General features: G+C 46.7%; 1 protein-coding gene across 1 annotated transcript; it reads right to left on the bottom strand.

Annotated features, from left to right (window-relative positions):
- Positions 1 to 13,004: 13,004 nt before the first annotated feature.
- Positions 13,005 to 13,937, bottom strand: LOC310923435 (olfactory receptor 14C36-like; the record flags this gene model as incomplete). Its single annotated transcript, XM_083885442.1, has 1 exon — positions 13,005 to 13,937. The coding sequence occupies one exon, from the start codon at positions 13,935 to 13,937 to the stop codon at positions 13,005 to 13,007; it is 933 nt and encodes a 310-aa protein (XP_083741568.1).
- Between the last annotated feature and the right edge of the window lie 1,728 nt (positions 13,938 to 15,665).

Here is a 15,665-nt window from a genome sequence, read left to right as displayed (position 1 = left end):
TCTTAGAACTGCTGTTCTCTTTCCTGAAATGAAGGGAAGAAGCCCAAACCCAATCAAGTTTCTAAAAGAGTGGTTTGGAGAGAAGAAACAAACAAAAAGCTTGATGACTTTTGTTTGATGGCAGCTGTGCTTTAGGGACCAACAAGCACTGCCGAGATGCTTTGCATGTAATAATTCTTGGAAATAGTAGAGTGAGTTAGTAGAGCAAAGTCCCTCTTCCAAATAGCCTGCCAAGCTGGTCAGGTGCATCCTCAGAGAAGCAAAGGGGCTTTTGCTGATGTAGTTTCCACTAACAAGGTCAGTCAATGAAATCAGCTGCCAAGGCAAGATCTGCTGCATGTTGGAAAAGCTGTGGCTGCATCGGGCTTTGGGTTTTTGTTGGTCCAGGAAAGTCCTCTCTGCCTCTGTGCCACGGCAGAAACTGCCACTGCAGAGTGCAGCTTGAACAATGGGATCTGGGAGAGCAGTTCCAGAGGTGAAAGAAGCAGCTGAGAGACTGGTGTTTCCTTTTTCTCCAGGCTCAGCTCCTGATAGCCACCAAAGGGACCCCAGAGCTGCAGCAGCCCAAGCTCCTCTCCCCTTTGCTGCGGGACTTCCTGAGCTGCTGCCTGCAGACAGACGAGGCGCGGCGCTGGTCTGCCCAGGAGCTGCTGCAGGTAAAATGCCAAGGGGCTGCAGGGAAACAGTGTCCCAGGGATGGGCTCCTCCTCCACTCAAGTGCAAGGCATCAGATGAGCCCCCTCCTCCTCACCTCCCCTCTTGGTGCTGTTCAAATGGAAACAGCCAGGAGTCCTAGACTGGGCTGGGCTGGCAGGGACCTGGAAAGCTCATCTGGTCCAAGGGCCCTGCAGTGAGCAGGGGCATCTTGAAAGAGATCAGGATGCTCAGACGTGAAATCTTTCCAGGGCTGGGGCACTTAGCAGCTCTTGCAGCAAACTTTGCCACTGCTGCCTCACTGATGGTCCTTAGTCCTACTCTGACTCAATCCCCTTTTCATTTAAAAAATATTGGACAGTATTGGGTTATTGTTGTGTTATTTTCCCTTTGTGCAGCATCCATTTGTAACACTGGCGAAGCCGATATCCAGCCTGGTGCCACTGATCATGACCGTGAAAGAGTGGAGGGAGGAGAGAAGAAGGAGACATCAACGTTAAAACTGCTCCATCACCAGTTCAGAAAAGGATTATAGAGTAGGATTGTAGTTAAAAAATGTAGTTAGGACACTAGCGTAGGATTGGAGCCTAGGATAGTAGCACAAGATACTGATTGATTGTAAACAAATAAATTTGTGAAATCTCAACCCCTTTCAAAGATTCCCCTCCTTCTGAGCCTCTGAGAAAGCTCAACATTTCCTTCTGAACTTAGACGTGGAAAATGACATTGAGGGCTTCTTTGGTACAGTTGGAAAGTGGGGAAAGCTCTTCTTCAGTCATCCTCTCCAGAGCACAGTGCCTATGGAATGTGGCCCATCCCAGTCCCTTTCCCGGGTCCTGCCCCTCCCGCCCCTGGAGCTGCCGCCGGACGCCCCCCCAAGATGCTGCCGGGGCTCGGGGGCTCCGTCTTGGCTCCGTCTGCCGGGGCTGGGGCTCGGCCTCCCCTGCGGGAGAAGGTGAGGGGGGTCCCCGGGGCTCGTGTCCCCCCCCTCGGAGCGCCCGGGACTCCCCCGTGTCCCCCCGTGCCGGGCTCGGCCCCTTTTCTCTCCCCACAGCTCCTGAGCCGGCTCCTGCTCACCCTTGGGAGGGGCTTTGGGGAGCCCCCCCGGGAGCCCCTGGAATCCCCATTCCCGGGCACCGGGACCCCCCCGCAGCTCCTTCCCCGGCCCGGGGACCCCCCGCGCCCCCTTATCCTGCCCCGACCCCGCCCCTGTCAGAGTCTGTCCGAGGATGTGTTATGCCTCACAACTGTCTCCGATGGTTGAAGACCAAGACCCCCGGAGAGACTGGGGAGAGCCCCTGGCCTGGCTGAGGTGGGGCGCCTGCCGAGGACTGATACGCATCTCCACGAGAACGGAATGCAAGAACAATAGTAGCTCGTTACAGTGGACTGAGCTGACTATACTGACCGTGCTAGAAGGGCACAGCTTGCCGCTTGTTCCTGAGCACCCAACTTTGACGCAGGTGCCTGCCTTGGCCCTGTGCCCTCTTTGGCTCCGTTCCACTCGCCTTGGTCCTCTTCCTGACCAGCCTATAAAGACTCTGCAGATCCCGTGCACCCTTTGTGATCACCCCACTGGAGAAGATCGCGTCTATGGGCATCTCTACGTCTTGAGGACCTCCGACTCTCCACGTGGTAGCTATAATCCCCCTTCCCCTCTTTCTCTATCTTTCTCACTATTCTCTATTTTCTCTCCCTACTATCGCATTGTGGGCACTAAATAAAAGTGCATTTTTTGTTTAAGCAAACTGGTTTGTCCCCTGTTGTGTCTTTTGCGCTTTGAGATCTCCAAAACGAACCATCAGGTTCCCCGCATATGTTTGCGGACCCCGACATTAAATTGGCGTCACGGACAGGATCTTGATAGACTGTGGAGTTGCGCGTTTTATATAGTTTGTAGAAGGGGAAGGACCCTCGTCTCAGCCGCACCCAGCACGCCACTTCGGTGAGCGCTGTTAGAAAGCAAGGGGGGCGAGGGAAAATTCCCGCAAACTGTATACACCCAGGCGAATAAGCACTCCCTGTCATCAGGATATTTCAGAAACTATCTCACTGTGCAAAAGATGGGACTCTGTGTTTTAAGCTGCTTGGTGTAGTTGAGGAGACAACAGGCGTTTTTTGTGAAGAAGTGCCTCCCAAGCAGCTGGGTCTCCTCTCCCATTCCAGGGAAGCGAAGGGAAACACAGTATTAGCTGTGCCATTGTTTGTAACTTTAAGAATACCTCCCTGAGAGTGGTTTTTGTCCCTTCACAAAAAAATGACTGAAGATTCTTGTACAAAAGATAAGGATATTCTTTTTGCTTTGTTAACAAAGCATGGTGCTAGACCTTCTCCAGCCGGAGAAGAGTGGGCACAAGATAATTGGTTTAAGTGTGAAAACATTGTAGATAGAATATATTCTTTGCAACATGATGCTAAGTATAAACTGGGCAGAAATAAAACCATTCTTTGCTCGGTTTTGGGGGCCTGCCTTTCGGCAGCCATAAAAACCCATTTTAAACGGGTAAGTGAAGAGAGAGCAGAAATAGAATCCCTGCAAAAACAATTGGAACAGGAAAGAAATCGAGAGGGAGAAGTAATAGAATCCCTGCAAGATTTGGTAGAAGCTTTGCAAAAACAATTAGAACAGGAAAGAAGTCGGATTTATTTGCTGGAGATTTCCCTTGCAGAAGAGCGGAGCAAAAATTTAAAACTTGTAGATTCACCAAAGGAAACAGGAGGAAATGAGACATACAGCATTAAGCAGATATACCCTCAGAAAGAATTAGCACACATGCAAAATTGTGGGGAACTCTGTTGCTCCAATTTGAGACCTCTTGTCAAAACAGAATTTAATTGTATAAATGAAGAGGTTCATGACCCCCACATAACCACCAAACAAACACCCAACACAGCCACTGAATTAGCTAAATTAAAAAGAGAATACTCCCGACTTCCTAGTGAATCAGAGACGGAGTATGTCTTTAGAGTTTCACTTACTGGTGGTGACCAAATTAAATTAAGTGAACAGGAAGCAAGTGGCTATTGGGGCATGGAGTTTTCTTAACAACAGGGAATACACGTGCTCCATGGTCCCTGACACAGCGTGCAGCTCACTGGGCAGGGGGACTAAGCCCCCTTGAAAGGGGCGACCCCCTGGCAATAGTCAGCACCTCAGACCAACTCCTAGAAAACATTCACAAAACTGCATGCTTGCAAATGATACATGAAAGAAAATTGATTTCTGACTATGAGTCACCCATGCAACAGCCTGTCAGACCTGAGATTATGACCCCCCTAATTCGAGGTTTGCCGGAGTCTCTTAAACCAACAGCAATTCTTTTTCAAGAAACAATAGCATCTATCACTCCGGTAGATAGGCTTGAAAGATTTCTTGGACACACAAGTGATCAAACCGGTTCCACTGACTCCACTGACTTCTCGCCTTTTGCTACTCCTAGCACACAATCTAACAGCAGTCATAACAGTGGAAAATATGGACCAGTCAAGCACTCAGAGGACAAACCTGAAAAACCCAGAGAAGTCAGGCACATTGCTCCTCCTAATGAAAAACCAGAAAAGGAAAGACAAATCCCTAACCAGCAGCAGTTGTGGTTGCTAGGGCTGAAAAGGGGACTACCTCGAGAAGTAATGGACAAATTGCCTTATGATAAATTGGTTAAAATAAAATTGCTGCTTTTTGAAGCAACTGCTCACCAAGCCCTTGGCCCTATTCATCCTTCAGATCCTTTTCACGTAGAATGGGGATTTGCCACCTCAGGATTGTCATTGTATATATGGCAAAGGGGTCCTGAAGGCCCAATCAGATCTGTCAGCTCTCGCTCTTGTGGCTTTAAAGATGCTGAAAAGAGGTACACTACCTGGGAAAAAGGCTTGTTTGTGGTTAGCTTAGCTCTCATAGAAGTGGAGAAAATTGCACAACAACAACCAATTGTTTTGAGAGGCCCCTTCAAGGTTAAGTCAGTCACTACTGGGACCCCCCCACCTGCCGGGGTGGCTGAGAGGACCTCAGTAAGACAGTGGTCTGCTCAGATTGAACATTATTGTAACATCTTCTCAATAACTGAAGGAGCTGTGAAAAATCTAGCACTACAAGAAGCAGAAAACTTGGATAGCATCCAAGACAAACCTGCCTCAGCCATTACCCCTCCCTTTTCCCCCGAACAGCCAGCAAATCCTTGGTTTACTGATCCTTCTGCCTTTTGCCTGACAGCTTCAAGCATAATTCCCTCACTATGGGGACCAAGTGATTCCAGCAATCCAGCACATTGCCCTGGACAGTCTGTTTTGGTGGACCTCCCTACTGTAGGGGAAGTACCACTAGTGCTGAAATCCCCTCTGAATAAATATACATGGGCAGCCTTTGATGCTCTAGGGAAAGAGCATCGAATAAATACAGGATGGGCAATTTTCATCATTCTAACCTTCTGCCTCCTCGTGGCAGATTCTGTTGTGCTTACTTTCCACAGGAGAACTCCGAGGGACATGAAGGCCATATAAACCATGATAAATATTTTAAACAGAAATTTTAAATAGCATTGATTCAGAAATATTAATGAATAAATTGGTTGCCACAATTAGAGATTTGACCAAATTACAACAATTATTATAATCGTCCTTATTGGCTTTGGGGACACTTCAGTGATTGCTATTAAACATATTACCAAATTGGGAAAAGATAAATGTGAATGATAGCAAATTGGTAATTGATACACCTGGTGCTACACAAAACAATGTTTCTTTAGCCCTTAAGCTGCATCCAGGCACAGCTTTGGATGCAGATGGTTGTTGCCTTAATTATAAGGCAAGAAGAAGAAAGAATTCTTCCTACTGAAATTTGGAAAATAATTTGGAACAATTCAAATTGTTTTCAAAGAGAATTCCAATCCTGGTGGAAATTAGTGAACTTTACCTATAACCCAAATACTAACACAGTTACAGCTTTTGTGTTAACAATAGGTAATGCTTCAGTACATTTGATATTCCCTATCATTGCCTTAGATATGAATCATGATGGAGCTATTCTCTATCCTTCCGAGCATAGAGAATGGGCCCGTCAAACTGGTGAGAAATGGCAAACTGTCAGTTTAGAATCTTGTGTTGTTAGGGAGCAGCAAGGTTTCATTTGTGAAAGTAATGCAATCATAGCTCAGGACATTTGTTTGGACACTGAGCAAAATATTTGTCATTTTGAAGTACATCCTAACGAAGCTCCTGGAACAGTACTCGTGTACATAGCCAATGGGTGTGCATGCTTTAGGACTGTCTGTGATGTTGTAGTTGTAGAAAATGTAATGGTAGATACTAAAAATCACTCAAATTTTTGTGTTTGTGATTTTACCACAATTACAGGATGTGACTTTTCTTATAAAGTCCCAGCTATGTCCTCCTTTTGATTTTGGTTTTGATTGGCCTTGTTTTAGTTAACATCCCTTTTGCAAAGGACACTCCTAAAGTTATTGACGTAAAATGCACTACCCAGACAGCGAAAGTTAAGCCTGTAACAGCAGTTTGATTTGAAATGGTTTGTTGTTTTGATTAATGTTGCTTTGTCTTAGTCATGGTAATTAAAAATTAAGGTTTTTTTTGTTTTGGTTTGGTTTTTGGTTTTGTTTGTTTAGAAATTATTATCATTTTAAAAATTTAAAGAATTTTGTGAAAGAAATTGTTTTCAATTAAGTATTTGATTGAAAATTGTAATTGTTGATTTTAATTGATGGTATTATATTAATTATTTAGTAATTTGAGTTAATATTTTGAAAAATTGTTATATTAATTATTTGGTGATTTATGTTGATTATTTTGAAAAAAATTGTTAAAAATTGTTAAATTTTTGTTTCATTTTTTGCTTCTATTCCCTTTCCGTATTTTTCCTTCTTTCTCTCTCTCTCTCTTCTACACCCTCTGTATTGTCTCTGTTTTTCTGGGATATGCTGCCAATGTGGATGAGTCCTGAAGACTTCACGAGACTACGGAACCTGCTGATGGAAGAACACCTTCGTCGTCAGTCGTGAGTCACGGGGTGGTGTCAGAGTCTGTCCGAGGATGTGTTATGCCTCACAACTGTCTCCGATGGTTGAAGACCAAGACCCCCGGAGAGACTGGGGAGAGCCCCTGGCCTGGCTGAGGTGGGGCGCCTGCCGAGGACTGATACGCATCTCCACGAGAATGGAATGCAAGAACAATAGCAGCTCGTTACAGTGGACTGAGCTGACTATACTGACCGTGCTAGAAGGGTACAGCTTGCCGCTTGTTCCTGAGCACCCAACTTTGACGCAGGTGCCTGCACTGGCCCAGTGCCCTCTTTGGCTCCATTCCACTCGCCTTGGTCCTTTTCCTGACCAGCCTATAAAGACTCTGCAGATCCCGTGCACCCTTTGTGTACACCCCACTGGAGAAGATCGCGTCTATGGGCATCTCTACGTCTTGAGGACCTCCGACTCTCCACGTGGTAGCTATAATCCCCCTTCCCCTCTTTCTCTATCTTTCTCACTATTCTCTATTTTCTCTCCCTACTATCGCATTGTGGGCACTAAATAAAAGTGCATTTTTTGTTTAAGCAAACTGGTTTGTCCCCTGTTGTGTCTTTTGCGCTTTGAGATCTCCAAAACGAACCATCAGGTTCCCCACATATATTTGCGGACCCTGACATTTAAATTGGCGTCACGGACAGGATCTTGATAGACTGTGGAGTTGCGGGTTTTATATAGTTTGTAGAAGGGGAAGGACCCTCGTCTCAGCCGCACCCAGCACGCCACTTCGGTGAGCGCTGTTAGAAAGCAAGGGGGGCGAGGGAAAATTCCCGCAAACTGTATACACCCAGGCGAATAAGCACTCCCTGTCATCAGGATATTTCAGAAACGATCTCACTGTGCAAAAGATGGGACTCTGTGTTTTAAGCTGCTTGGTGTAGTTGAGGAGACAACAGGCGTTTTTTGTGAAGAAGTGCCTCCCAAGCAGCTGGGTCTCCTCTCCCATTCCAGGGAAGCGAAGGGAAACACAGTATTAGCTGTGCCATTGTTTGTAACTTTAAGAATACCTCCCTGAGAGTGGTTTTTGTCCCTTCACAAAAAAATGAGTGAAGATTCTTGTACAAAAGATAAGGATATTCTTTTTGCTTTGCTAACAAAGCATGGTGCTAGACCTTCTCCAGCCGGAGAAGAGTGGGCACAAGATAATTGGTTTAAGTGTGAAAACATTGTAGATAGAATATATTCTTTGCAACATGATGCTAAGTATAAACTGGGCAGAAATAAAACCATTCTTTGCTCAGTTTTGGGGGCCTGCCTTTCGGCAGCCATAAAAACCCATTTTAAACGGGTAAGTGAAGAGAGAGCAGAAATAGAATCCCTGCAAAAACAATTGGAACAGAAAAGAAATCAAGAGGGAGAAGTAATAGAATCCCTGCAAGATTTGGTAGAAGCTTTGCAAAAACAATTAGAACAGGAAAGAAATCAGAAATATTTGCTGGAGATTTCCCTTGCAGAAGAGCAGAGCAAAAATTCAAAACCTGTAGATTCACCAAAGGAAACAGGAGGAAAGGAGACATACAGCATTAAACAGATATACCCTCAGAAAGAATTAGCACGCACGCAAAATTCTGGGGAACTCTGTTGCTCCAACTTGAGACCTCTTGTCAAAACAGAATTTAATTGTATAAATGAAGAGGTTCATGACCCCCATATAACCACCAAACAAACACCCAACACAGCCACTGAATTAGCTAAATTAAAGTAAGAATACTCCCGACTTTCTAGTGAATCAGAGACGGAGTATGTCTTTAGAGTTTCACTTACTGGTGATGACCAAATTAAATTAAGTGAACAAGAAGCAAGTGGCTACTGGGGACATGGAGTTTTCTTAACAACAGGGAATACACGTGCTCCATGGTCCCTGACACAGTGTGCAGCTTACTGGGCAGGGGGACTAAGCCCCCTTGAAAGGGGCGACCCTCTGGCAATAGTCGGCACCCCGGACCAACTCCTAGAAAACATTCACAAAATTGCATGCTTGCAAATGATACATGAAAGAAAATTGATTTCTGACTATGAGTTACCCATGCAACAGCCTGTCAAACCTGAGATTGTGACCCCCCTAATTCGAGGTTTGCCAGAGTCTCTTAAACCAACAGTAATTCTTTTTCAAAAAACAATAGCATCTATCACTCCAGTAGATAGGCTTGAAAGATTTCTTGGACACACAAGTGATCAAACCGGTTCCACTGACTCCACTGACTTCTCGCCTTTTGCTACTCCTAGCACACAATCTAACAGCAGTCATAACAGTGGAAAATATGGACCAGTGAAGCACTCAGAGGACAAATCCGAAAAACCCAGAGAAGTCAGGCACATTGCTTCTCCTAATGAAAAACCAGAAAAGGAAAGACAAATCCCTAACCAGCAGCAGTTGTGGTTGCTAGGGCTGAAAAGGGGACTACCTCGAGAAGTAATGGACAAATTGCCTTATGATAAATTGGTTAAAATAAAATTGCTGCTTTTTGAAGCAACTGCTCACCAAGCCCTTGGCCCCATTCATCCTACAGATCCTTTTCACGTAGAATGGGGATTTGCCACCTCAGGATTGTCATTGTATATATGGCAAAGGGGTCCTGAAGGCCCAATCAGATCTGTCAGCTCTCGCTCTTGTGGCTTTAAAGATGCTGAAAAGAGGTACACTACCTGGGAAAAAGGCTTGTTTGTGGTTAGCTTAGCTCTCATAGAAGTGGAGAAAATTGCACAACAACAACCAATTGTTTTGAGAGGCCCCTTCAAGGTTAAGTCAGTCACTACTGGGACCCCCCGACCTGCCGGGGTGGCTGAGAGGACCTCAGTAAGACAGTGGTCTGCTCAGATTGAACATTATTGTAACATCTTCTCAATGACTGAAGGAGCTGTGAAAAATCTAGCACTACAAGAAGCAGAAAACTTGGATAGCATCCAAGACAAACCTGCCTCAGCCATTACCCCTCCCTTTTCCCCCAAACAGCCAGCAAATCCTTGGTTTACCGATCCTTCTGCCTTTTGCCTGACAGCTTCAAGCATAATTCCCGCACTATGGGGACCAAGTGATTCCAGCAATCCAGCACATTGCCCTGGACAGTCTGTTTTGGTGGACCTCCCTACTGTAGGGGAAGTACCACTAGTGCTGAAATCCACTCTGAATAAATATACATGGGCAGCCTTTGATGCTCTAGGGAAAGAGCATCGAATAAATACAGGATGGGCAATTTTCATCATTTTAACCTCCTGCCTCCTCGTGGCAGATTCTGTTGTGCTTACTTTCCACAGGAGAACTCCGAGGGACATGAAGGCCGTATAAACCATGATAAATATTTTAAACAGAAATTTTAAATAGCATTGATTCAGAAATATTAATGAACAAATTGGTTACCACAATCAAAGATTTGACCAAATTATAACAATTATTATAATTGTCCTTATTGGCTTTGAGGACACTTCAGTGATTGCTATTAAACATATTACCAAATTGGGAAAAGATAAATGTGAATGATAGCAAATTGGTAATTGATACACCTGGTGCTACACAAAACAATGTTTCTTTGGCCCTTAAGCTGCATCCAGGCACAGCTTTGGATGCAGATGGTTGTTGCCTCAATTATAAGGCAAGAAGAAGAAGGAATTCTTCCTACTGAAATTTGGAAAATAATTTGGGACAATGCAAATTATTTTCAAAGAGAATTCCAATCCTGGTGGAAATTAGTGAACTTTACCTACAACCCCAATACTAACACAGTTACAGCCTTTGTGTTAACAATAGGTAATGCTTCAGTACATTTGATATTCCCTGTCTTTGCATTAGGTATAAACCATGATGGAGCTATTCTCTATCCTTCCGAGCATAGAGAATGGGCCCGTCAAACTGGTGAGAAATGGCAAACTGTCAATTTAGAATCTTGTGTTGTTAGGGAGCAGCAAGGTTTCATTTGTGAAAGTAATGCAATCATAGCTCAGGACATTTGTTTGGACACTGAGCAAAATATTTGTCATTTTGAAGTACATCCTAACGAAGCTCCTGGAACAGTGCTCGTGTATATAGGCAATGGGTGTGCATGCTTTAGGACTGTCTGAGATGTTGTAGTTGTAGAAAATGCAATAGTAGATACTAAAAATCACTCAAATTTTTGTGTTTGTGATTTTACCACAATTACAGGATGTGACTTTTCTTATAAAGTCCCAGCTACGTCCTCCTTTTGATTTTGGTTTTCATTGGCCTTGTTTTAGTTAACATCCCTTTTGCAAAGGACACTCCTAAAGTTATTGACGTAAAATGCACTACCCAGACAGCGAAAGTTAAGCCTGTAACAGCAGTTTGATTTGAAATGGTTTGTTGTTTTGATTAGTGTTGCTTTGTCTTAGTAATGTTAATTAAAAATTAAGGTTGTTTTTGTTTTGGTTTGGTTTGGGTTTTTTTTTGATTTTGTTTGCTTAGAAATTATTATCATTTAAAAAATTTAAAGAATTTTGTGAAAGAAATTGTTTTAAATTAAGTATTTGATTGAAAATTGTAATTGTTGATTTTAATTGATGGTATTGTATTAATTATTTAGTAATTTGAGTTAATATTTTGAAAAATTGTTATATTAATTATTTGGTGATTTATGTTGATTATTTTGAAAAAAATTGTTAAATCAATTTCTTTAATTTTTGCTTCTATTCCCTTTCCGTATTTTTCCTTCTTTCTCTCTGTCTCTCTCTCTCTCTCTCTCTTCTACACCCTCTCTATTGTCTCTGTTTTTCTGGGATATGCTGCCAATGTGGATGAGTCCTGAAGACTTCACGAGACTACGGAACCTGCTGATGGAAGAACACCTTCGTCGTCAGTCGTGAGTCACGGGGTGGTGTCAGAGTCTGTCCGAGGATGTGTTATGCCTCACAACTGTCTCCGATGGTTGAAGACCAAGACCCCCGAAGAGACTGGGGAGAGCCCCTGGCCTGGCTGAGGTGGGGCACCTGCCGAGGACTGATACGCATCTCCACGAGAACGGAATGCAAGAACAATAGCAGCTCGTTACAGTGGACTGAGCTGACTATACTGACCGTGCTAGAAGGGTACAGCTTGCCGCTTGTTCCTGAGCACCCAACTTTGACGCAGGTGCCTGCCTTGGCCCTGTGCCCTCTTTGGCTCCGTTCCACTCGCCTTGGTCCTTTTCCTGACCACCCTATAAAGACTCTGCGGATCCCGTGCACCCTTTGTGTACATCCCACTGGAGAAGATCGCGTCTATGGGCATCTCTACGTCTTGAGGACCTCCGACTCTCCACGTGGTAGCTATAATCCCCCTTCCCCTCTTTCTCTATCTTTCTCACTATTCTCTATTTTCTTTCCCTACTATCGCATTGTGGGCACTAAATAAAAGTGCATTTTTTGTTTAAGCAAACTGGTTTGTCCCCTGTTGTGTCTTTTGCGCTTTGAGATCTCCAAAACGAACCATCAGGTTCCCCGCATATGTTTGCGGACCTTGACACTGAGGCAGTGCTGCCGTGTCTGTGCCTGCAAGGATGTGGCCCCTGTGTGAGCTGGGGAAGAGGCCAGGGCTGCCCAGGGGGGATGTTGTTGGCAGGTGCATGAGGACACTCTGGGACGCTGCCCTGGGGTGTCCAGCGCAGTGGGGATGGATCAGGCCCTGCTCTGCTGCTCCTTCCCGTCTCCCCCAGGGCCCTTGCAGAGCCCCAGCCCTGCTGTTTGCCCCCAGCCTGCCCAGGGCCAGCCTGGGGCTGCTCCCGGGGCTTTTCTGTGCTGAGCATTGGCCTGGGCGTCTTCTGGAGAGAGCCTGGGCAAGGAGCCTGGAGCCCCCAGGCCCTGCCCTGAGGCGTCAGCGCTGCCCCAGCAGTGCCCATGGCCTGTCCCTGCTGCAGCCCCGGCACTGCCACCCCCAGCCCTGTGCCCGGCCCCGAGAGCCCTCAGGCCCTACAGCAACACCAGGGCCAGGAGGGCAGCGGGGCAGGGCCACGGCAGCAGCACTGGCAGCACCAAGGGCTGCTGCTCCTGGGCACAGCTGCTGTGCCAGCCCTGATCTGCCCCCAGCTCTGCACACAGACATTGCTGCTGCAGCTGCACAGAAGGGAACAAAAGGGGCATCTCTGCAGAAAACTTGGCTGGGAGATCCTTCAGTTCCTTTAAAACCACCAAGAGTGCAGCCCCTCACTGACACAGTCTGTGGCCACAGAGAAAATGCAGAGAAACAAAATGAGAAATGGCACAAATAAACACATTTCTTTGTGGATACGAATTATGAAGTAAAACAAAGAAAGATGAACTCCAAAATGCAGCAAACAAGAAGTATCAAAGATGAATTTCATTACACATGGTTTGCAGAAATTGGCCAGCAGTTTAATGTTTCTGAAAACACCCAGTTATCAGTCTCCTCACTGCAGCCTTGAGCTCCTGGTTCCTCAGGCTGTAGATGAGGGGGTTCAAGGCTGGAGTCACCACCGAGTACAGAATTGACAGGGCCAGATCCAGGGGTGGAGAGGAGATGGAGGGGGGCTTCAGGTGAGCAAACATGATAGTGCTGAGGAACAGGGAGAGCACAGCCAGGTGAGGGAGGCAGGTGGAAAAGGCTTTGTGCCGTCCCTGCTCAGAGGGGATCCGCAGCACAGCCCTGAAGATCTGTACATAGGAGAAAACAATGAACACAAAACAACCAAATACTAAACAGACACTAACTGCAAGAAGCCCAAGTTCCCTGAGGTAGGATTTGGAGCAGGAGAGCTTGAGGGTCGGGGGGATTTCACAGAAGAACTGGGCCAGGGCATTGCCATGGCACAGGGGCAGGGAAAATGTATTGTCTGTGTGCAGGAGAGCATTGAGAAAGGCACTGGCCCAGGCAGCTGCTGCCATGTGGGCACAAACTCTGCTGCCCAGGAGGGTCCCGTAGTGCAGGGGTTTGCAGATGGACACGTAGCGGTCGTAGCACATGATGGTCAGGAGGGAAAACTCTGCTATGATAAAGAAAAGAGGGAAAAAGAGCTGAGCAGCACATCCTGTGTAGGAGATGTTTCTGGTGTCCCAGAGGGAATTGTGCATGGCTTTGGGGACAGTGGTGCAGATGGAGCCCAGGTCACTGAGGGCCAGGTTGAGCAGGAAGAAGAACATGGGGCTGTGCAGGTGGTGGCTGCAGGCTGTGGCGCTGATGACGAGGCCGTTGGCCAGGAGGGCAGCCAGGGAGATGCCCAGGAAGAGGCAGAAGTGCAGGAGCTGCAGCTGCCTCGTGTCTGCCAATGCCAGCAGGAGGAAGTGGCTGATGGAGCTGCTGTTGGACATTTGTGGTGTCTTGGCATGGGCATCTGTAAAAAGAGTAATCATGGAATAGTTCAGTTTGGAGAGGACTTTCAATATCCCAGCACAGGTTGGTGGCACTTTCCCCCCACTGCCTGCCCAGGGCTCTGCTGCCTGGAGCTGTCCCTGCCTGCAGCTGCTTCCCTGTGCCCAGGGCTGGGCCCTGCCAGTGCTGCCAGAGCCCAGCCCAGCCCTGGGGGCTCAGCTCTGCCCTGCAGAGCCCTCCCAGCTCAGGCACTGCCCAGGGGCAGCTCTGGCTCTGCAGGCTCTGATGGCAACCTCAGAGCAACTCTAAGAAGGCTGGAAAAGTGATTGTGATGCTGCCTGCAAGGGGCCCTGTGCTGATTTCTGTCAGTGCCTAGTTTAGTAAGATTTGAGACAAAATTACTTGGTTCTTTTTTCTCAACCTGAACTGAGAGGTGAATATCTATGTGCAATTTCCCATCTAAGTAATACAGAGCAGTAGATTAAAAAGCAGGATTTTTCCATTCATGCAGCCCCTGCCTCATTTTGCTCCCTGGATAATCTACTTGGAAATGTTCTACAGTTAAATGTCATGTTGAGAGCACTCCTGAACAATTCAGTATCCTCACCACACAAGGAGAACACTTCCAAGCCTTACCAGCTGTCTCCTTCCACCCACATCTTGTCCCCCAGTGCTGGGAGCAGCTCCCAGGGCTGGCTGAGAGCTGTCCCTGGCAGGCAGCAGAGTCCCTGCCCCAGCACAGCGCCCTGGGCTGCAGGACCCTGCTCTGCAGGACAGCCCTGGGCACCCCTGGCTGCTCTACACAGGAGAGAAGCAGAGAATGTACTCACAGAGTCTGTAGGCATTGGCATGTTCCAGCTTTAGGAGAGGACTGCAGGAGCTGCAGCTGCATTGTCCTGCAGCCAGAGGTTCCTGTGCCAAGGGCTGGGAGTGATTGTCTCTCAGGCACTTGTCAGCCCCTTCCCAGCCCTGAGTGATTGAAGCTCTCTGTGCCTGTGTGCTGTGCCCGGGGTGGCTGCAGGCAGTGCCCCAGCCCTGCTGGGCTGGGAGAAGAGCTGCTCATCAAGAGAAATCTGTATTTGAAGCTTTTCTTGGTTGCCAGGAGCTGCCTCTGTGGCAGGAGCCCTGCCCAGCTCAGCAGCACAGACACAGCACAAGGACTTTAATGACCCTCTTGGGGCTTGTGCTGAGGCCCTGAACATCAGAGGGAGATGATGAAACCTCTCAAGAACTCCAAGTCAGAATCCAACTCCAAAGTTTCTGGAAGTTTTAATGGGTCCCACTGAGGGACAGGAGAGAGAAAGTGTCCCCAGGCCCCAGGCAGAGCAGAGAACTGCAGGCAGTGGTGACAGGTTTTTCAAAGGACTTTGGGTTTTGCTTTTGCCTTGGAATCTCTGTGAGGTTTGTGCAATCCCATTATCTGCTGTAATTAGTCCCTTGAGAGGCTTTGTCAGTAATGACACTTAGTGGGGCTCATTAATGCTTCAAGATACTTTAGTTATTTTAAGGTACTTGGAGTTTCCCTTTTAAAAGTGACTGTATGAGAGGTTTGTGCAATCATGGCCCCAATTATCTACTTTAACAAGTCCCTTGGGATTCTGAGTCAGTAACAACACTCAGTGGGGCTCATTAGTACTTCAGGGTACTCAAAGTTTATTAAGGAACTACTTTTTGACACTGAGTCTGAGTGCTGTGTGTGATAATTGGCCTCCAATTATCTGCTTTAA

The sequence above is a fragment of the Zosterops lateralis genome, assembly GCF_965231275.1.
Source record: "Zosterops lateralis genome assembly, contig: HAP1_HAP1_SCAFFOLD_55, whole genome shotgun sequence".
In the NCBI taxonomy this organism is placed as follows: Eukaryota; Metazoa; Chordata; class Aves; order Passeriformes; family Zosteropidae; genus Zosterops; species Zosterops lateralis.
This window is presented reverse-complemented; position numbering and strand designations above follow the sequence as displayed.